The sequence below is a fragment of the Monodon monoceros genome, unplaced genomic scaffold (assembly GCF_005190385.1).
Source record: "Monodon monoceros isolate NGI ecotype Baffin Bay Population unplaced genomic scaffold, NGI_Narwhal_1 Super_Scaffold_11, whole genome shotgun sequence".
Taxonomy (NCBI): Eukaryota; Metazoa; Chordata; class Mammalia; order Artiodactyla; family Monodontidae; genus Monodon; species Monodon monoceros.
Genome location: NW_021703767.1, coordinates 109,111,760 through 109,133,478, shown reverse-complemented (window position 1 = coordinate 109,133,478; position 21,719 = coordinate 109,111,760). Strand labels below are relative to the sequence as shown.

Here is a 21,719-nt window from a genome sequence, read left to right as displayed (position 1 = left end):
GAGATCTTCAAAATTTAATGTCCTGGAGGTTCATAATGGATCTTGTAAGCAGCCTCAGCCGAACCTACAAGGAGTCCAGAAATGCTTTCCGCAAGGTGAAGAAAAAATCTCTCTTTTCTTAAGACTTAAAGCATAAAGCGATCCATGGTTATGAAGGCTTGCCATGTACATTACTAGAAGTGGTAAACTTTGCCAAGAGACAAAATGCCAAATGCTGGGTATGTTGCCTGTATTTAAGCCATGTTGCCTAGGAAAGCCAGTTTTCAGGTGCTCTGTGGTCCTATGATTGTCTTCTCTGGCACCGTGATTGAATTGCCCAGGAAGGGCATGTATTGGTTATTTGAGCAGTTCATAGAAGAATACTAGCTTGGTTTTTTGTTGTGTTCAAAGTAATTTCAGGGGTATCTATCTCAATTAATTTGATTTTTCTGGTGCTTATAACATACTAGACATTCAGACAGTTGGACTACATTGATGTGGACAATCCCCTGAGAATATACCTACCTGGAGATAGCCTTAAGACCTTTTATTAGACTGTACCTGCATTATTTAAAGAATCATCATTTTCGTCCTATTGTGAGGGGAGAGGGCAGGAGGGATTGAGGAAGGAGAAATTCTCACAAATGTATTGGTTGGTGTCACGGAAAGGAAATAACTCCCTGATTGATTGAAATTTTTAGTTTTTACCCTTTAAAAGAAAATGTAGACATATTTTTTAAATTAGAGAATGTAAAAATGGTGTTTTGCTAAATTTCCCTTCCGTAAGTTAATCCCTTTATTGGTTCTTAAATTTGTACACATGCAGTTCTTCTAAGTACTGGAACTTCAGCAAAAACTTTAGAAAACAGGAATGTGTTTTCTTGTATACCAGATCTCTCCCCTGTTACATTTATTGAATATTACTTCACATTTATGTTTATACAGTGGCAACAGTGTTATCAGTGTTATTTTGTTTGTTTGGTGGAGAGGGTTGTTGTTTCTAACCCTGTCTAGAAAGATATTAACTTGCAATAGCCAACAGTTTTTCTAGGACGTGCTACTGAAAATATACCTTATTTCCAGATCATAGTAAGTAATAATTCAATTGGATTACATTTTATCCTATGCAAGGACATCCTGACATGTGAGGAGAAGCAATGAATATTGCAAGAATTTAAGAGACATAAAGAACAGAGTCCTGTGAAATTTGTGCTCTTACCACGCTTCGGCCATGTACTCCTGGTCAAATGCCATTTCCTTTTTCTCTCCCATAGGCTCTTTATGGCACAACATCAGAAACAGCGACTTGGAGACGTTGTGCAAACTATGTCAATGGGAATATGGAAAATGCTGTGGGAAGGCTGTATGTGGAAGCGGCATTTCCTGGAGAGAGTAAACATGTGGTAATGTTTTCTGCACAATACTCTATCAGCATGTGTTTGCAATGATGGGCAATTACAATAGTCCATCATTTGTTTAAAATTTCATTAATTGGCAGAGAACTTCTGAATCACAATTTGCCATTATTTCCCAGTAAATCTTATTCTCCCTCCCCCATGGGTCTGGTTTTGTTTCTGATCCTAATATTGTTTAACCCAGAACCAATTGTCTGTTTTCCAGAAGCAATGTATTCACAATACCCAGTCACGTGTTCTAATGATATAGTCATTTGTAATCTCTTCTGTTATCAAAATTGACTAAGAATTAGTATTTTCTTAAAAACCAGAAGGTAAACCAGGGTTTATTTGAAGTGTAAGACATGTACTTTATTTTTTATTGTTACTGAAATGAAGACAAGGGAACTTAAAGACATGGTGAAAGAATCTATTGAAATGCTACCTCATGCTTAACTAAACTAATAGTAATGACAGTATTTTATGTTAGTTCGTCTTTCGTGATAATGGAAACCATACATTCTGAAGATGATTTTTATTAATGTATGCATTAAGACCTATTTAATCATTAGTGTTGATAGTAGCAGTGTTGCTTTAAAAATATAATTACCCACATATATCCATTTGTTTAGATCACCAGTTTGTTTATAAGTTTACATTTATTAACATATCATTGAATCATATAAAGACAGCTTATAGCTCTATTTTTTTTTAAATTTGTGTTAGAAAAAATTAATTCATGGCCTAAATTTGCCTTCTGTTCTTTTGGTTTAAGGTTGAGGATTTAATTGCACAGATCCGGGAAGTTTTTATTCAGACTTTAGATGACCTTACTTGGATGGATGCTGAAACGAAAAAGAAAGCTGAAGAAAAGGTAAAGAGCAAAAGGCAAGGCGAATTATCAAAGAAAAATCTGTAAGAAAAGATTAGCTTTTAAGAAATTTGGGGAAAACATAGTATTCAAAGATTGCGTAAAATAAAAGCAAGCTCCTTCAAGATGCAATGTGTCCAGGAACACTTTTCATGGATGAAGATTTTTTTTTCTATGATTTTCATCTTTTATTATCTCTTTGTAACTAGCTCCTACTCTCCATGTTTGGCTCAAAACTTTGAAAGATCTCCAATTTTCCTTTTTGTTTTTTTTTAAAGGAAGTCTTCACAAAACAAGAGGAAAATCTTGTGTGAACAAGAAAGCATTAAAAGATATTATCAGTGGTTCATGTTTTTCCTCCTTTTATGAAAAATATTTAAAAGACCTCACCAATATCTAAAAATATCCCCTAATCTTTAATGTAAATTTCTAGCTAAATTTTTTTTAAGCATGCACTATTTAGTTTTTTTTAAATGACCTAGGGAGAAAAATACTAAATTTCTATTCAACCAAATGTAAGGTAGTGCATTGAGTACTATAAGGTGACCTACAGTTAGAGGGATGTTGAAGGAGCTTTTTATAACTATTCTTATTTACCCCCATTGTGCACCTTTTATTGGGACTCTTAGTATCTTGCATTAGAATAAAAGTGAGATGTCTAAGGAAATCTCAGGTTTAAATTTACTATGCCATTGTGTTGATAACTATATAAACCTAAAAGGAACATGTCCAGTGAAAACTGTATGTGTTTATGAGCAGTATTCACATGCAGCCTGATTATTCCTCTGTAGTTAGGGTAACAGGAAGAACAGACCGTTCTTTGAACTAACACAGAAAGAGTCCATAAATCTATTATAATAAGAGAAGCTGTAGTCTAGTTCTCTTTCAGGATTAGATCACATGAAAGGATTATCTTTTTCAGCTATCACAGAGCCCTGAGTGGGTCAGGTCTAGAATTTGGCACCCCAGTATAGCTATCTTTCCATAATTCTGTATGTCCTCAGAAGTTCAGGCTGGATTTGCTCCTTTCATGTTCTAGCTATCACAACATGGTACTATTTGATGGTAGCCAATCAAATTGTTCTAAGTAATCATTTCCCAAGGTGGTGTCATGAAACTCTGGACCTGCCAAGTAGCTCTATGAAAGATTCCCATGGTCAAAAAGAGTTTAGGAAACATTTCCTGCAGGAAGGCTTCCCTGATCCCACCCTCGACTAGGTTATATACCTGTAGGGTGTGATCTTATGGCACCATACATCACACTTGAGAGTTAAGATTCATTTTATTGCCTACCATTGACCTTTATAGTAAACTCTCCAGGAGTAGAAATTTTTGCCTAGAATTGTATCCTCAGCCTCTTACAAAGTACCTGGCTTGTTGTATACCCTTGAAGACAAATTGAATGAATAAATAGACAAATTAATTCATCCCATTGGACACTTACAATTACTTAATTTTAAACTCTAAGTAGTCTTTCAATGAAGAAGGCTGCTTAACGTTTTTGTCACAGTATCTACCCCAAATATTTGACAATATATCCTTTTCATGTAGTACCTCTTATTTCTGTAGATTTTGTATCCCTTAGAACACCTTTTGGGGAAATACCTTCTAGAAAATAAAGTGCCATTGAGAGAGAGATGATTTGTCATGGGCTGATGGTATGGAAAGGAAATGGGCTTGGCCAAACTGATTTAGTGACACATCTGTCTGATCCACTGGGGAAATCCTAGGCTTATGAAACAGATTTGTAACAAAACCACATCCATTTGATGGTAAAACAAATAATTCAGAGATGCAAGCTTAATATCCCATGAAAATATTAAATTAGTTAAATTATTTAAGAGCAATGTGATATGATAAAATCAAAAGTCAACTATCTTTGAGAAAAATGAGAGAAATAAAAAATAGAAATAGGAATAGCAAATAGTAAACAAGTGGTACTGATGAAATAATTACAATAAGTAAGCAATTTTAAAATAATAAAAATAGAAATAGTAGTAAGGTAGTGGTAAATATGAGATGGTATAACAAGGAAAACGCTGTTTTCTACTTGTTTAACTAATGTCATTCATTTAACTGCGGGAAGTTAGGTACACTAGCTCTGGAGACCAAAGGAGAACATAAAAACTCCAGGAACCAATATTTAGGAAGAATATTAGCATTAAACCTGTAAGCCCACATCTGTTTTCTCAGCCAAATCAGTGAAGTGGAAAGATAATTATAAGCTGCTAGAATGGAAGTTCTAAATATTACCCCTCCTGTAAAATTGAAGAAAAAAGCCTTTCAGAGAAAAAGTTCATAAAAGTACAATACATGTGGAACAGTGACTTGTCAGTTTTCATTTTGGTTTTCTTGGGAAAGCTGTAGCCTATGAGAATAGGGTATTAGAAGCTAAATTTCAGAACTATTTTTTGTTTATTTTGAACTCCAGGAAAAAGCCAATGCAAAGATCTCTGTTTAAACGTTGTCAGATATTCGTCTTGTAAACAGTATGGATCAGGTTATTCAACTGCTGTCAAGGGCAAATTATAATGTTTGCATTTGGAAGTTCATAATCATGCTCACATCAATATTCTAATTTTCATAGGCCTTAGCAATTAAAGAAAGGATCGGCTATCCTGATGACATTATTTCAAATGACAACAAACTGAATAATGAATACCTTGAGGTAAGTCTTTATAAAGACTGCACTGATGATGCCTGGGGCTGGTGGCAATGTCATTTCTAGCTATGAGGGGGGCCAGAAATTATGTGAAATAGCCTACACCCAGAGGTCTTATTATATTGATATTAAGCCTTTAACACTGAAGCCAGAACTATGTTTGTTTTAGTTTTAACCTATTGTTTCATGGGCTGGTCTGTATTTGGTTTTGTTATTTTGCTTTTCATATATTCCATTTTAAGAGTAGTGATAAAAATCTGGTGTTTTTTAAAGAGCATTAAGACATAGACATTTAAGTGATGAACAGGCAGTACTCAGGCTTCTTATCTCATTTTATACACGCCTGAAAGTCAAATCTTCAGCTTTCCTTCCACTTTCTAATTATTCCTCCACTGGGTAAACAAGGTCATGCCTTCTCTATTTGAAAAAAAATCTACTATTTGAGAATGGGGAACTATTTTATTCTCCTTTGGTAATGTAACAATGAAAAGAAAACAGAGTTGATTGAAGTCACTACAGTATTGATTTCAGACTCAGCTAAAGGTCCTGTCGTTAACCTTGCAGTCACCACAACTACTTGAAACCCTGGTGACAAGGTGACCCTTGCCTAGATCTGGGGATGACAGCGATTCCTAATCTGTTGATTACTAGCATAACACGGGAGTTTGCAAGGCATAGTGTCCTCTTTTCTTTTTCCATTTGCAGAAAAGCTTGACTTTTTATAAAATGAGCTAGCTGTAGCATGTGAGTCCCCGGGGCCCTTGTGGCAGGAGTCTAATGGCTGAGCACATAGTCTCACTGCTGAATTGCTTGGGTTCAAATCTCAGCTACACCTCTCACTAGCTGGCTAAGAGCATAAGCTCAAAGTCAGACTCCTAGGGTTCAGATCTCAGCTCCATCACTCATTAACTTGGGCAAGTGACTTAATTGTGCTTCAGTCTCCTCAGCTTTAAAATGGTGGTAACAGCCCATCTTCATAAGATTATTATGGGGATTAAAAAATGTGATATATGAAGTTCTTATAACATAGTAGGTACTAAATATGAATGCTTTTATCTTGTCTGTCCTGTAAGGATTAATATCAATATAGAAAAACTTGTTTGACATTTAGTTTCATTTGTTTAATTACAAAAGAATAGACTGAAGTAGTGATTCAGCCAGCGCAGCAGTGATCTGTAATATAGAACTAAGCTAGTTGGAACTTAACTTTTCTTTGGCAAGTTTTGGTGTTCTCTGTTAACTTTATTAAGTGATAGAATGTAAGAAAATATCTCTTAATGTTATTTAGCAAAAACTTTGAAGATACCGGTTTTAATATTTTTCCCCAAATCTTTTAAATTAATATAGTTGAGCTACAGGGAAGACGAATACTTTGAGAACATAATTCAAAACTTGAAGTTCAGCCAAAATAAACAGCTAAAGAAGCTTCGAGAAAAGGTGGACAAGGATGAGTATGTATATTCCAGTTTTTTCTAAAAATATGTTCATTCAGAAGAGGGACCTTGTTGGATTAAGAGAAAGAACCTGGTGTAGAATAATGTTAAAAGGTGTCATGTTCTCTTTCTATTGAGTACTTCTAAGAGCATCTAAGACTATACCAAAGATGAGTCAGGGATTTAATCAAAATTTAAACTTTTTTCATTAAGGTGTCCTTAGACTACCTGCGGTTTCTTCTCATATGATTGTCTGTCCCCTCTACTTTGTTTGTGGACAGGGCTCTCAAGAACACCTTAGCCTAAGTAATCCATAGCTCCTGCAAGCCTTCTCTGAGGCTGTATTACTGTGCCCGGCATTATCATCTGCCCTCAGCCCCACCTGTTTTCTATCGGTCCATCATCCTGCAGCTCCATGCCCTTCCTAGATTGCTCCAGGTAACACTTCTGTCAACCTTGTGGTAGCCAAACATGAGATATCAGGACTCACTCTCATTCGTAGTTTTCAAATGCTCTTAATCTCTGCTTACTAGTGGCATTAGTACATTGCAGTAACTATTAGTTTAATGTTCATTTTTCAGTTAAATGGATGTGTCTAACATATTTATCAACATAAGTGTTTATGCACTTAAATCCCTAGAACTGCTTGTGCTTTTAGCTCCTAGAAAGCAAGGGACCATTCAGCACAGTGCTGAACACATAGGAGGTTTTCAGTTAAAACTAAATTAATGAATGAGTGAGCAAGTGAAAAGTAAATATACTAGTTTGATTTTTGTGGTAACTGACGCAATATCATACCAAGTCCAGGTGTCATTGGGAACTGGGAGAATCAAAGGTGAACTTTGATTGTATTACATTACATTACAGCAGCAGAGGGTATGAAAGACGTGTTATAATAAACTGTATCACCAGGAGGAAAATGTGCCAAGAAAGGTACAAAGTGCAGAAGGACTATTTGATAACAGGACTCTTCTATTAGTAAACCAAGTCCAGGTTGGACAAAATTCCTAATATGGAAATGCCAGTTTATTTCAATCCCTGTACGACATTTTGAGCCCTTAAGGTACCCTGAAAAAGAGATTGATTTCTTTTGCTGACCTCTGTGTTTACACTGGAGCAAATGTTATATTGTCTGGTGCTAAAAATGAGACAGCAAATGTCACAGAATGTTTAGTGTCCCAGGTGGGAAAGAAAGATGGAGAATGGGCACATATGGTTTGTGTTATAATCGGTTGTCAGTCCTATCTCTAGAAACAAACAAAAAGTCATCAAAAATAATATCCTGTGGGAAAATTTATAATCTGAGAATCCTTATAAGTCTGAATATTTTTATTTCTTTAAAACTAATGGTTGTTAGCACTGAGTAAAATATCTACATACAAATATCATCGAATATTCTTTCTGAAAATAGCTAATATAACCTGCACCCACCTGACACCAGAAGATTTCTTCATAATTTAAAAAATAGTTGTTGAATTATTGCTTGATGTTTTCTTTAGAAATTAATATAGTCCCAGCTCCATAGTCATTTCGTAAAATGGTGTGCAGTTTTCATTCCTTTTTATCGTATGTGTTGACTTTCTCTGAGTCTTTTTCTCTTTACTATAGATAATCGAAAGTGACAATTGTATATAATATTTAAATGAATATTTGCTCAGTAGCATGCATAGCTCAGTAGTACTTTTTGGATCCTTTCTATGAGCTTCTGACTGTTAATCACAAGTGCAATATGATGTATAAGGTCTTCTCTGCCATACCAGGCTAGTTTTTCTTCCTTCCCCATCTTCTACCTGTATGCTGAGTACAAGGGTTCAAAACTCAGGCTGCACTTTAGAGTCACCTGGGGCAGAAACAGAGACACAGATGTAGAGAACAAACGTATGGACAGCAAGGGGGGAAAGTGGCGGGGTGGGAGTGTGGTGAGATGAATTTGGAGATTAGGATTGACATGTATACACTAATATGTATAAAATAGATAACTAATAAGAACCTGCTGTGTAAAAAATAAACAAAATAAAGTTAAAAAAAAAAAAGAAATAGTACTGATTCCCCAGCTCTACACCACCCTAGATTGTGATGTACATACCTGTAGGCGGGGACCCAGGTATTGGTATTCTTTTTAAGTCCCACGCCCCCTTCTCAAGTCAGAACCCCTGCGTTAGTATTTGTTCCTTTTTGTGTTGACTCATACTTGCTCATATTCAATTTTGTGAAATTTTTTTACAAGGTGATATCTTTAATTTGGCAATTTAGCTTTAAAATTTAGTGTTTGTCTTCCAAAATATTGGAAGTACTTTTGACAGTGATTGCATTAAATCATTAGGACTGTACCCTGTAGATTACAGCATAATAAAAGTTCTTCCTATTTTATTGAGTTTTCTTATAGTGAAAGTTTTGGACTTAATTTGTACCTGCTTAATAGCAATAAAGTCACTATGTTTTCTTTCCTTTTTTATATAGCATCAAGTTCAAGTCCTCACTGTGTATGTTCAGGCAGATAACATCTATTGCTTCTACTTTATTCATGTAACCTGCAGTTAACTCAGAGAATTACATTTTCAGATGCTCAAGTCCTCACTCCTAGGGTCTTGCAGGACAAACAGGTGTCCATATCCACAGTAGAGGAGACAGAAATGAGAAAAGCTATTGATTATAGTAGGGTTATATTGTCGGATATTATAGAGAAATGATGATGCATTAAATTTTCAAGGCAGCAATGAATTTAAATAAATTCAGTCAATTAACCAAATAGTAAGCTTCAGGACTTTTTCTTTTCTCACTCCACGTGCTCTCACCGGGCAAACTCGTATACTTATTTGCATCTTCTACTATCATTATGACCCCTGAATACATGTATCTGGCCCAGGTCTGTTTGCTGCGCTCCAGATCCAAATGTCTAGCTGTCAATGAAACATCTCCATGCAGGTGTTCCATTGACCCTACAAACACAGCATTTGCCTTTTTGAGAAAAAACTTACCATCTTTCTCCCTTGATCCCCCTAGTTTCCAACTTCTATCTTATTGCTACCAAGACAGAAACCAGGGGTTCATCATCCTAGACCACTCCCTTTCTGTCATCTCTGATATCTACAGTGATACCTACTTCAAATCCCATTCAAAAAAAAAAAAAAAGTTACATCCACCAGCTGCTAATTAAATATTTTATAGGCATGAGAGGGTGTGGATCTCCATCTTAACCATCTCCATTGTCATGCCCTAATTCAGACATTTCTCATTGTTCACCAGAGTGATGATAATATTTTCCTAATCTTATCATCAATCATCTCACAGTCCTTCAGCTAACTCTCCATGCTACTGCCTTAGAGAGCTTTTAAAGACACAAATTGAGTCATGTCATTTTCTGATGAAAACCTTTCCATACGTTTGTTTTGCCCATCTCATGAAGCGTGTACAGAGCTCTGTGTACCTCCCTGTAACAGCACTCCAGAATTCCTTTAGAGTCACCCTACCCCACAGCATTGCCCCAAATCTCCACCCATAGGAATTACTGTAAAGTCATCGCTGCATCTCTTCCTCCTCCTTATCCCTTACCAGGGCCACCCTTTCTGCCCTGTTCATTTAACAGAAACCAACACATGGTGTGATTCAACTTGAGCATTATCTCCTTACTCATAGCACCCCCTTACATGATCCCCTTCATCTTGTCCCTGTGCTATCCCTTACACACATTTTAGTCACAGCACCAGTACATCTGATTACATTTAGCTGGACTAGGCCTTGTTGAAAGCAGAAACAGTGTATTTGTGTCACCAGAGATTGAACATTGATGAGCAGAACGCCGACCTTTCCTCAATGATGATGGAGTGAATGATTGATAAAATTGCCAGTTTGTAATAATGCTTACAAAGGAACTCAGCCACTAAAGTAAATATTGACACATCCAAGCATTTCACCATCATTGTTGGTGAAGATGTCCAACATGATCTCTGCTGTTCTCTCTGCTTAAAAATTCAAAACATTAAGGAGGTCTGGAAGTCTGCATGTGATATGCCTGAGTTAATCATTTGGCTAAAAGGACTTCTGCCCATTTGAGCCCCTGGCAGCTGCAAAGGACAAAGGTTTAAATTTAAAAGGCTCTTGGCTCATGTGGTTTCTGAGTGCCTAGCTTGTGTTTCCAAAATTATCTCAAACATCATGTTCTCTGGGGACTTAATGACAGTTTGTAAAAAGTTTCAAACACATCATGTTATCAAATAGTAATAATGTTAAATTGAAACTGTAATATCCATTGGCAAAATTACTTAGTGATATATCTAAAATGATTTACTGCCAGTAACATGATTATTCACTTAGACTCCATGGAACAAACGTAAACCTCTGAAAAGAAACAATGTACGGGAACAAAATAAAATGAATTCCTTTTCTTATTTTTAGACTTGATATTATCTTGTTAGTTTCTCAGTACAGAATTTTCTGTAATATAATTGGGACAGATAGTGCCAGTGTTTGTAAATTATGACCATTGAGCATGTGGAGTTGCATTTTGTAAACTACGAAGACTTATTTCATTGCTGCTTCTTTCCTGCTGTTGTACATCAAAATAAAAACAAGCTGACATTAACAGCAGCCAGCTCAATAAACATTTTATCCAGCAGCTACAGTGTGTAAAGCACTGTGCTAAGGATATAGCACAGTAAAGTAATGAGTAAGGATAAAGAGGATAAAGTCATGAGTAAGACTCATAGCCTGTAATCTAGTAGAAGAGGCAGGTGAGCAGCAATGAAAGCTGATAGAAAGCAGAGTTGGTTGGTGCTATTACAAGACAACAAAGTGCTAAGATAGCACTGTTTTTTAAGCCACAATTAAACCTTTACTTATTAGTAAAACAACTAATTGTTGTTTTACTAATTGTTGTTTCTCTGGAAACAACATGTCAGCATTTAAATTAATATTGAGGTGAACAGAGTATTCACTTAAAACAAAACCAGACAAAATGGTTGGTTCATTTCTGTCTTCTTCATTGCTTCAAGTCTGCTGTCTTTTCTAATCTGGGCTAATTGAATGTTTGCAAGCCCCTGAAATGAGTGTTGGTACTGAGGTTGGCAGCCCAACAGCTGTGGCTTTATGTGGTTCTTCCTGAAAGGCCAACACCACCAAAAATAGCAGGGTGGCTGGTACCAGCATAGTTTTGCCACTGCCGTGAGTTACTATCAATTTTTTGTGTCTCAGTTCTGCCAGTTACTATCTATGGCCTTTTAAAAGCCATGAAGTTTCCTTATTTATAACATGAGCAGGTTGATTTAGACTTCATAACATCTCTAAGGTTCTTTCCAGCACTAAAATTTTATGGCCCTTACTGTGAAGTTTTGACAAGAGCTAGGATGTTTTACTCCCTGGCTTCTCCACATCAAGTGACCCAAGAGAAAAAGAACATATTCTTGGGAGTTAGGGAAGTACCTCACTTCTTTCTAAAATATCTCTTCTGATATTTACCCTTCACTAACGTTTCTAGACTCAATCTTGTAACTAAGTCTGTATCATTGAACTTAAAGAAGAATAGTTATAGAGGACTTATGTGGGTAAATGAGAGGATACACAGGTGGAGAGTTGATAGGACCTGTCCAGGGTGGGCACGCAGACTGCTGGAGACTTGGGACACAAGTGACTCTCCATGATGTAGATGTATGGGGAAGATACACAAAACAGATTATTCGGCTCATCAAGTACTACTCAGCCAGAAAGACAGAATCACAGATAAATTAAACTTGGACAAGTCACTCTAATTCCCTATGGCAGTATCTGCCCTGGTGTGCCCATGTTCTACACATATTATAATAGATTAAAATGTTAGAGTTCCATCTTTTAGATTCCCATCAGGCCAACAGACTATGCAATTTTTCAACATGTTTTTAGGTTATAAGCAAAATACATTTTACCACTAAAAACATTTCTGCATTTTAATTAGCACCCAAGCAGGGTTTTGTTTTCAGAGGGGGAAGAAGAGGTAGGGAGGGAAGATAAAAGTTAAAAGGTTTAAACAGGGAGAACTTTGCAAAAGTAGTCTAGAACTTTATACCAGTGAACCCTCTTGAGAGGGCAATGTCCAGTTAGTACATGACTTCCAGTTTCCATGGCTCTCTACAACCTGCATAACACCTAGGCTTAGTGGCCTCCACCCTCCCAGGGTCCCAAGGATGAGAAGGGTCAGTACTCTTGGGGCTTGGAAGGACCCACTGATATGCCAAGACCTAAATATGTGTTGAGTGCCTATCATGTTCCCAACACTGTGCTAAAAGCCCTAGAGATACTATTAAGAACAAAACATGAAATACACAGTTGGGACTACGTTGAGATTAAAAGCTTCTGCATAGCAGAAGAAATGAAAAGGCAACCTAAGGAATGGTAGAAAATATTTGCAAATCACATATCTGGTAAGGGGTTAATCTCCAAAATATATGTCACTCCTACAATGCAATAGCAAAAAAACTAATAACCCAATTAAAAAATGAGCTAAGAATTTGAATAGACGTTTCTCCAAAGAAGACATACAAATGGCCACCAGGTATATGAAAAGATGTTCAACATCACTAATCATCAAGAAAATGCAAATCAAAACCCCAATGAGTTATCACATCACTACCATTAGGACTGCATATTGTTTTTTTTTTAAAAAAAAGACAAAAAGTGTTGGAGATGATATGGAGAAATTTGAACACTTGCACAAATGGTTGGAATACAAAAGGGTGCAGTAGCTATGGAGAACAATATGGAGGTTCTTCAAAAAATTAGATATAGAACCACATGACCCAGTAATCCCACTTCTGGGCATATAGCCAAAAGAATTGAAATCAGGATCTCAGAGAGATATTAGCACTCCCATGTTCATTGCAGCACCATTCATGTTAGCTAGGATGTGGCAACAACTTGTTTCCATCGACAGATGAAAGGTGAAAGAAAATGTGGTCTGTATATGAAATGGAATACTACTCAGCCTTTAAGAAGGAGATTCTGCAGTATGCAACAACATGGATGAACTTAAGAACATTATGCTAAGTGAAATAAGCCAGACACAGAAAAATAAATACTGCATGATTCCACTTATATGAGGTATCTAAAATAGCCAAATTCATAAAATCAAAGGAGAGAATCATGATTACCGGGAGCTGAGGGGAGGAGGAAATGAGGAGTTGTTCATCAACAGGCATAAAAATTCAGTTAAGCAAGATTAATAAGGTATAGCATCGTACCTAAAGTCAACAATAATGTATTGTACACTTAAAACGTGTCAAGAGGATAGACCTCATGGTGACTGTTCTTACCAAAATTTTAAAAAAGAACAAAACATGGAACACCCCTGCCTTCATGTAGTCACTGTCTAATGAGCTAGACAACAATGGACTTATAACATCACATTATATCATTGCTAAGAGTTATACAGGATGTAAGAGCTTTCAGTTCTTTCCTGAAAGATCGCAAGGTTATTCTTAACCAGGAGAACAAGTACCAAAAGAAAATTCTGACAGAAAAAAATCCACCCGCCCATATATGTTCCAAATAGGGCATTTCTCTGAATTTGGCCCGTGACCCACATGAGGGCACACGTGCGTGCGTGTACACACATATAGAGTTATTGAAGACTAAAAAGATGGAGTCTTGCTGCCAAACTTAGAACCACACACAGCCAACTGATGACTTCTAGGGAGAAAATTAGAGTAGTGATTTGTGTTGCTTTCTGTTGAAAGAGAAGTGGATTCTCCCAATGTCATGTCAGCATAGGAGTCCTGGCTCTCACCTCTCAGAGGATCAGGTGAGTCACTCAGAGTACTTCAGTCATGTAAACAACTCTTATGCAACAACAATGAGCAGTGGAATAGGCTCTTTGGTCCTACTGTGCTTTTGCCTTTGGGTAAAATATTGTACCTTAGGCAGCAGTGGAAAGAGCTTGTGCTCTGGAGTCGGGGCGGTGATGGGAGGTGGGGGCTAGAGGGAGTACGCAGTCTTGAGGTAAGATTTTTCCTCTGCCACTTATTCACTGTGCGAACTTAGACAACCTACGTAATACCTCTGAGCCTCAATGATTCCTTTATAAACTGAGGATAATAGCATTTATTTTTGCCTTGTGGGTCATTGTGTTGTGTAATATGCTTGCCACGTAACTTAGGTGTTCATTAATCAGTAGCTATTGTTGTTAAGATCTGGTCATTATGAGACTTCAGGGTGGCGTAGAGGCCAGCATCCTAAAGCTTCTTAGGGAAAGGGGCAGGCCTAAATGTGAAGCAGTCTAAAAATGAGCACTTTCATTTTAAAAGAGGATGGCAAGGAAATGGCATTCATTTTTGTGATGCAATTTTATGTGTGATGCAGATCAACATGTTAGAAGTAGGGGATTTGATTGGAAGATGAGAGTGTCCTCTTTCTCCCTAGTTTATATATCATTTTCCCTGTTGTATTGCTAAATCTGTAAGTAGGAAAAAGAGTTTGAGCTATGACGTGCCTTAGTTTCTACACCTGAAAATTGGAGGTGTCATCTATCTTATTCGTATGGTTTGAAAGATGAATGAAAATATATAGAAAAGCTTGAAGTTTTGATGAGGGAATATTAATAAATGTAAAGCATTACAGTGGCAACTGCAATTACAAAATGAGAATTCTCCTTTCCAGAAGTACTTGAGGAAGACAGAGAAAACCAATGTATTGTACTACTGATGTCAAAGGAGTTGCTTCAAGGCCACAAGATGCTAAGAAATTGAATGCTTTCAGGGAAAGGGGCATTAATGATTTTGTTGCTTAAATTTTTTAAGTTGCACATGAGTGAGCAAAAGAAGTTTTATTCCAGGTGCCTTTGCAATCCAGTGGGTTTATTATATCCATAAGGCTATAGGATCAGTCTGTAGACTTCTGCTTTTCTTCCCTGCAGTAAAAATGTTGTCTCTGTTCTTTCATCTCATCACCACTTAGGTTCTTCAGGGTAATAAGAGATAGAAGAGAAACACACCTGGTCCCCCTCTCCAGGGCATATCATTCATATTTCCCAGCTACATTGTTAGTTCAGCTTCGAGGGCCATGCTGCTTATAGTGGCCCTTTGTCCTACTGTAAGTGCCCCAAAACAAGAACAAGATTACCTGACAAAATTATGTCTCAGAAATTTAAAATAAAGTTTGCTTACTTCTTGCTTCCCCACCCTTCACTTTATACCACACACACCCATCCATACTCCTACACACATACCGGAGGCAGGAAGAGAATTCAAAGAACAGGGTGATATCTCCTCCATCTCTCAGGTTCAATACCTGCTCTAGGAGATGCTCGTGTCTGGCCTCCATACTTTAAAGGTATCTTCAGATAACCTGCACTATCCATTATGTTAGTGGATACTTGGTTTTCTCTTTAGTTGTGCAATTTCTCTTTTCTATGCTGCTATTCACGGTCAGATTTGTCTGTTTTCCATAAATGAAAACTTCTCCTGAAACTTTGAGGCTGCATCCAAATCAAAAGAACTTACATATTTTGTTACATCACCATTTACTTTGAAAAATATTTTCTTTGTCCTATTAATTTAGCTTTTATAGTAACATAGTGAAATACTTCATGATTGACCACAAATATTAGACATTGAGTCTGTAGCTGTTATCATCACACTAAGATGTAATGATCCTGTCACAGTACCTCAAGTTCTGATCATCCCCAGGGACAAAGTGCCCTGTACTTTTGAATCTGGGTAATTACCCAGGGGTAGTCTGAGGACGCACTGTGAAAGATCTCAAGGAAGAAAAGGCAAAAACACTGCACACTAGTGCTCTGTGAACCTAACCACCATAATTCTAATTTTATTTGAGTGTCCTGTGGTCATAAATAGCTACGTATTTTCGTGAAGGTGTAATTCACAGAGGACATTTTAATATGTAAAACCCTCCCTGCTGGAAAGTTACAAACATTAATCAAAGTGCAATCTTAACCCCCCTCAAAGTAATGTAACAGAAGAGCAGAAAAATCACTAAAAAAAAGGTGTGACATTTATTTTTACAAAAGCAATAAACATGAGATGGGTAATATAAACTTCATTCATCTGTGTCCTACTTCTGAGATCTGCTGCTATCTGAAACATTAGTTTCCTGTATCTAGTTCCTTCCCTCTGTAATATAATAATTTAAAAAAAAACAAAAACATTTTGAATTGGCACCTTTTGTATTTCATTATTAGCATTGTGCCTGAGTCCAGAACCAGCAATTTGCATATTATTTGTTATTACCCATTAAAGTCCATGCAGAGTATACCATCACTAAATCAGAAGTTCATAATTGAACAAATGAAACCTGAAAATATGTTAAATTCACTTTTATAACAATTGAAATTTAATAATTTTAATAATTATAAGCTGTTTATGCATAAAATCTACTGCCATATTTGCTATTACCAGGGAGGAAGAAATTTTCCTCTACCCTTCCAGGATCTTCTGGCTGATCTAAGAATTAAATTGACATGAGACAGATTAACAGGAGAAAAGTCAAACAAAATTTAATAACATGTATATATGGGAGAGACCCAGGAAAACTGAGTAACTTGCCAAGATGGCTGAATCCCTCACCTTAGGTACCATCTTCAGCTAGATACAAAAGGAGATTGGGGTAGTGGCTGGAGACTTCAAAGGGGAGGAGGGCAATTCACATGGAGATGGAAAAGCAAGTGTTTGTTAAACACTTGTTCTCTGGGTCATGCTGAGACAATGGAATACAGAGTGGACTCTGACCTCTGGGCTCTGTCAAGTTTCTCCCACCACACCTGGCCCATATTCTTTGAACTTACCTCTGGTGATGGCTCTATTCCAGGAACAGGACCTCTATCTAAAACTTTTTTAGGCAGTTAGGAGGCAGGTCAAAGTCTCTTCCTGAGTCTTTTGGGCCTTGATTTGTTTTCAAGTCAAAATAATCCTCATACCAAAGAGACATTTGGGGGTGGCAAGTTTTGCTCTCCTACACTATCAGAATGTTGAGGACACATCAGAAATATCTTTCTAAAGTCACTGCAAGGAACAGCGTTTCTCCTCAGGAGTAGTATGAGCACATTTCCTATTTTGCCCCTCCTGCCAGACAACCGTGAACCGTACTTGAGTCATAATAACTGTGTGAATATATATAAACATAGTCCTAATACATCATTTTCCCTGATCCTGAGTTTTATTTATACAAATGTTTTGTTTCATAATCTTTTGGGTCACACAAACAAAATCTACCTGTCCTATGTAGTTTCTGATCTCTAGATTTTAATCTAACACCCCTGGGATTACAAGTATATGTTTTTGTTGTGAGTCACCATAAAGCATGTGGGAAAAGGTGGAGTTTAATTAAAATAAATAAAATTATATGCTTATAATCAACAACCTGCAAGAAATTAAAATATTGATGACTCAGCTGTGATGAAATTAGGGAGGACTAAGCTATCTGTCACACCATCCTGTCTGAAAATGTTTTCTGTTTACAACAACAATATCAAACCAAAGAAGAAACACATTGATCAACTATTCCCCCACCCACACCCTCCATCTTCAAAGTTATTTTCTTCCTAAAGAAAAATTCACAGAAATTCTATCTGGATTTTCTTTTCAAGTCCCAAATCCTTTATATGAATGTCTTAGTCATGTTATTGGAGACAGAATTCATGCTTAATTAGAACTTATCAGATAGTTGTTTTATGTCGCCCTCCCTGAGTTATTTTTAAGAGATCAAAATAGGACTCATATCTGAAATCTGACAGTAGTTATTGAAATTGTAGCTAAAATGCTGATTTAGGGGTGCTGACCTTGTATTGCTTATCTTGCAAAGCAGGGTCTGGAAACAGTTCTGATTTAACCTCATTGCACTAATTACTATAAACTCCTTCCATGAGTAGGATAATAATTGCCATTCTAATTGTTGCCCTAAAAGTGGAATAACTACAATGCAGTCATTAGATAATAATATATGATTGTCTTAAGTGTATGCATGTGTGCTGACATTTAAGGAGGTATCTGAAGTCAAGCAGTACCCATTTTTCAATGAGTATATGAGGATATGTGTAATAGTCTATTAAGATGGTAATATTACTCCTGTTGCACAAAAGTGTTTAACAGTGATTATTGATGTGCGGTCTTCGTAACATCTGAGCAGAAAGACATTGGAACACTGGCACCATCCTTTAGCTTAACGCTGGCTGGATTGTTGTTGTTTTTTTTCTCATTCTGTCTTGTATTATAGTTATTTATGCCTCTTTATCACCTCCTCAACTAGAGTTTTCTGAAGTCAGGAATTGTATTTTATAAAATCTTTAGATTCAATGTAGAGCCTAATTCATGGCATACATGGGCAAATCTACTTAAGAACCACCTGAATTTCATTTTACAGTCATTATACAAAAATATCCCTTTGCTCTCATAGCTGGTGTGCCATATTTTAAAGAAATAATTTTAAATGGCAATAATCAGAGGAGGCACATTACCCAAAACTAAATACCTGCCCAAGGGATCTCTTAGTCCCCAAAAAGGCTCCTCATAAACTATGAATTTAAAAAAATTTAATTCATAGTTTACAAAGAGTCTGAAATTTTAGCAACCTGCATTTCGATATTCTGTCAACTGCTCCACAATTGTTGGCATAGTTTACCTAGTATCAGGAACACGGAGCTAAACACATTTCAATATAATTTTAATCCATTGCAGTTTCCAAAGAGATACATTAGAATGGGTTTTGTACTGTCAATTGCCTCCATTAAAAATTTATGCAAATTAAAAAACAGATTGCAGACCTGGATATATTCCTATATTTCAAGAAGTGGAAATACTTTCAATGAACTCTCTCACCTAGTGAGCTAATTTTAATTTGTTGATCATATTTCAAACAGAAAGTTAAGATTCATCTAGGAACAGTGATAATGCTTTTATTGTGGTGAGCAGATTAAATCAGATAATGCAGTATCGTTTGTAACAAGTTCTTATGTTTTCTATAGGTGGATAAGCGGAGCAGCTGTAGTCAATGCATTTTATTCTTCAGGCAGAAACCAGATAGGTAAGGTCTACTCCTAAATAATTATTCAATATTTCTCTGTTGTTCCCAAGCGGTAGTGCTTTGCGTGACCAATTTATTATACTCCCCATAAAAGCACAGCGAGGCTGAGTTACGGATTTATTGAATATCCTCCTTGAAAGTAAATGCATCCATGTACCTCTTTTCACTAGCAAAATTTAAATCAGTGTAAATCACACTAAGTAGTTTTGTTTCTTTTACAATATTCTCATTTATAGTTGAATGGTTTGTCTTATTTCTAACTACTTTTATTTTATTTTTAAATACTTTTTTAAAGTCCCTTATATCGCCATAAAGTTATATTAACTTTAGGACTTTCTAAGTGTCAGCAGCTTAGGTGGTTTAAAATTCCAAGAACCAAATTTTCAGAAATCCAATTTTTCTGTCGATTTTGTACACTGGCACTGGTAGAGATGGTCTGTTCTGTATCATCTTTTTTTCTAGAAGATTCCAAGAGGCTCAGAAAGTTGAAAAGTCAATTATGCTAGGTTGAACCATATGAAATTTTATTTATTAACCACTTCTGATCAAAAAAATTTTATATGTTCCCTAGTAGTAGTATCACAGAAATATGCATAGAAATTAATACATGAGTGACTAATATAATGAATAATGAAATAGCTTAATATAACAAAGATATATTTTTTTCTCTTCCTGGGAATACTGCGACATCTTGAAACTCTCTCTTAAGTATCTCACAGATAGACCCATTTTTTCCCAAGGGTTTTTAGTATGTAGAAAGGCAACCAACTGATTCAGTACTTCAGTGGGAGTATTCTAAACAAACAGTACAGCCAGCTTCTCCAGGTGTACTCAGTCCAGCCCTTCATTTCTCAGTGTAGTCAAGAATCAAGAGGGAAGATAAGATTTGATGACACTTTCCCCTGTTGCTTTTATTTTATTTTTATTTTATTTATTTATTTTTTTGGCCACGCCACGCAGCTTGTGGAATCTAAGTTCCCCGACAAGGGATTGAATCCAGGCCCTTGGCAGTGAAAGTTGTTGAGTCCTGACCACTGGACCACCAGGGAATTCCCCCCCACCCCCATTGCTTTTAAACCTAGGAAGTGTTAAATTAAGAAATCATCCACATTTTCTTCCAGTATTTTTATAGATTTTTATTTTTGGAGCAAATCTTTTGTCTATCTGGAGCTTATTTTGGTACATGAGATGAAAATGAATTATGATCAGAAAAGTTTGTCTTTATATAACAAATAGGTAATAATTAAGGCATGTGTACTAGGTTAAAGTCAGTTAGTTCGAAGTCTAGGGCAATACATCTCCCAGCTAGTGAAATGATTACCTAAACCTAGATCAGAGCCTGTTTAATGATCAACTCAGAACCCATGCAGTCTATCTTTGTTATGTATTTCTAGACACCATTCAGACCTTTTCTTAGAAGCTCCATTATCTTGGGAGAGTCTTCACTTTGAAGACCTCTTGAGGTCTGTCAGTGTAAGATCTAGTTCATTGTAGACTTGGACAGAACAGGATAATTGACTTTTAATGGAATCCCAGGGCAAATTGAGGTGGCCTTGACTTGAATTCTGCATCAGGGCAGACTAAGGGATATTGCTTTATTTTAATCCAGCTCAGGATCCTATCAGACCTGACACTGATTCATCCCCATAAGAAGAGCCATACAGACCTGTGGGACCATTCTGGCATGTTCATCCTTTCATTTCTTCTCTAGAGCAGGTCCACCCAGTTTAGGTCAAGATGGGCCTAGTTTGGCTTTGAATTACCCCATAGCCCTGAGGCTGGCTCAAAATTGGTCTGCCTCAGAGATTCCCTGATCTGAGAAGACCTGGGAATGTTCTCATATTGAATTTAATACACTGAAACCAAACCAGCGTACAGCAAAAGGAAAAAGAAGGTAAAAGTGTGCTAACATTTCACAAAGTAGACAAATATCCTCTGAATAGTCAAGAAATGGCTGTGATAAACATTCTTAATATATAAGAAAGACCTTTTAAAGATACTCAAGATAAATTCATATGATGGAAATAAGAAATCCGAAAAATTGCTAACCTCTTTTCATATGCTTTTCATATGCTTATCTGCTAATAAAAGGAGTTCAGAGAAAGGGAAAGTGTCATGCAAGAGGAGAAATATTTGACATGTGTACGTTTTCTCCTTAACAATTCATTTAAATCTCCAGAGTGGGGATTGTCTTAACTAAAAACAATTGAAGATCCAGATCTGTATCTTTCTTCTTGATAAAAGTGTATTTGTGTGTCTATCTATACCTAGAGATATAACTTTTGCAGCACTGTCTTAATGAACTTGATATGATGTGCATTACAGAATTAGAATTGGTATAGAATAACATGTCTCATAAATGATCCTCCCACCTTACCCTC

General features: G+C 36.5%; 1 protein-coding gene across 9 annotated transcripts in view; it reads left to right on the top strand.

Moving 5' to 3' along the window:
* The window catches only part of MME (membrane metalloendopeptidase), a 334,644-nt gene that overhangs the window by 291,387 nt on the left and 21,538 nt on the right, over positions 1-21,719 (top strand). For all 9 annotated transcript variants that reach the window (XM_029214063.1, XM_029214056.1, XM_029214055.1 and 6 more), the window contains 6 exons: positions 2-95; positions 1,254-1,382; positions 2,149-2,247; positions 4,832-4,912; positions 6,254-6,357; positions 19,280-19,338. In XM_029214063.1, the coding sequence (XP_029069896.1) occupies positions 2-95; positions 1,254-1,382; positions 2,149-2,247; positions 4,832-4,912; positions 6,254-6,357; positions 19,280-19,338 (566 nt within the window). The remainder of the gene's footprint in view (position 1; positions 96-1,253; positions 1,383-2,148; positions 2,248-4,831; positions 4,913-6,253; positions 6,358-19,279; positions 19,339-21,719) is intronic.